Here is a 2,077-nt window from a genome sequence, read left to right on the forward strand (position 1 = left end):
CACTGATGTGTTAGGGTGGTTTGTTACTTCAATATAATCAAGCATAAGCTAACTTCATTAAAATACATTGCGAGCGGCGTCTTCAGACACCAAAAACTATAGTGAATCCAGAATGATGACAGGAATTTTGGAATATCTATCAGTGAGGACCATATAAAGAAATTGAGCACACTGACCCTGAAGACGGATTGGGGGAGGAGGTTACAAGGAAAGGAAAAACAGTATAACTACCACCACACATCTGAAAAGTGACCACATGGAAGAATACAAAGAAAAAACGATAGATTTACTTTTTGCTTTTAAGAGCAGAGCTAAGACAAAAGAATTACAGAAATAGACAGATTTTGATTTACCATAAGAAACAGATTTCTAACAATTAAATCAGTCTGATAGTAGAACAAGCAGTCTTGCAAAATAATATGCTTCCAGTGATTGTGAGACATAAAACAAAGGTTAGATGGCCACCACATAATAGGGGCACTATAGAAAGAAATTCTTATTTTATGGGAATTTATACCAAGTGACCTCTCAGAACCCTTCCAAATCTAATTCTATAAATTCTAGAGTAAGTCATGATTCTATGTTCAGTTAGCTCTCTTTGATAAAGAGGAAAAGCTAATTTCCCTGCCAATAATCAGCCAAAGAACGACATTTTAGAATCTGTCATTTTTGTGTGTGTCACGAAAATATGTACCTTTACCTCTCATCTCAATTCATTATTACTTTTCAACTGTTTTCCCTAAAGAAAATGGGACTTCTAAAAAATATTTTGTCAACTTTAATCTGTTCATTAATGAAAGTGAGAAATTATCTTCAAGAACACAGACCATTTTATCAGAGCTAAGTATAATCAAAATAGGCAACAGGAAATTACCATCGCCATAAATAGAACACAGTGATTTTTATAGAAAACCACTAAAATTCCTGACTGGCATCGTTGACTTATTGTCAGAAGACATCTCTATAACTTATTCGTCAAATACGCAGACCTATTTGTGAGATATAAAGGCTGAGGTAGCATATAAATGGTGAAATAGACATTAAAAAATATACTTCATCTTCAAACCTAAATATTTTAAATGGCATTTCTTCATGTTGTTGCCTTCTACAAAATCATCAATAAAGGTCTTAATCTGTAATAAGAACAACATTCTTAATCTGTAATAAGAACAACATGGTGTGAATATTTAGCTTGTAGAATTCTTGAATCTGAAAACATCAGAGAATCACTATTCATTCTGCCTATGTTACTGGAAGATTGTGAAGATCAATGAAACAATTAAGTAAGAAATACTATATACTGTATAAATGTAAAACTGGTACTATCATCATCCTACACATACCTCTAGCTCACATAGAGCATTTTTCATTACATTTCAATTAATTAAGAAATTTTAGAAAAAGCAGAAGATACAAATACTTATTAAGTAGTTAACTGAAAAAGAAAAATAGACTTTATATAAGTATTACACTATTGGGAAGAATTAAGATGAGAAAGCACTGACATACAACAATTAAATCCTTTACTGTGGTGGGCGCTGGAGTATATAATAAAAACTCTAAGTAATAATAATTTGGTAACAAAAGTAGACTAACTTAACTGCTAGAATAATTTTTTTAAAGATGCAGCTACTTACCAACAAGTCTTATTACATTCAATGTTGTATTTGTTAAGATGGGTGCGTTCACTTTATTTAGACTATAATCTGATTTCTTCCTGCTCTTTAAGGTTTCTCGAGAAATGCTTAATATAGAAAAACAAAAGAACTGCAATTAGGGTTGACAGGTAGTACATTAGTGAGTAATTCAGCTTACGATCTATCCTTCATTCACTGATTAGTTACTGAAAATCTTACCATGTATCAGGTGGGGATACAGAGATTATTCTCCTGCCCTCACAGAGCTTATAGCCCGGAGGGAAAGAGAAATTAGTAAGCAAAGAAATAAAGTACTTTAATGTATTTCTTTGATACTAAGATATTAATTATCAAACATTAATAGAAGCTACGTCACTTTAAAAAGACAAATGTTCTAGGGAAAGTATATATCAAATGTACTAAACATCCTTACTTCAGAC

General features: G+C 31.9%; 1 protein-coding gene across 1 annotated transcript in view; it reads right to left on the reverse strand.

Annotated features, from left to right (window-relative positions):
• Nucleotides 1-2,077, reverse strand: part of VPS50 (VPS50, EARP/GARPII complex subunit) — a 122,851-nt gene that overhangs the window by 35,238 nt on the left and 85,536 nt on the right. The window contains 1 exon segment of the mRNA XM_011363613.2: nucleotides 1,638-1,760. Coding sequence (XP_011361915.1) covers nucleotides 1,638-1,760 — 123 coding nt within the window.

The sequence above is a fragment of the Pteropus vampyrus genome, unplaced genomic scaffold (assembly GCF_000151845.1).
Source record: "Pteropus vampyrus isolate Shadow unplaced genomic scaffold, Pvam_2.0 Scaffold4, whole genome shotgun sequence".
Lineage (NCBI taxonomy): Eukaryota > Metazoa > Chordata > Mammalia > Chiroptera > Pteropodidae > Pteropus > Pteropus vampyrus.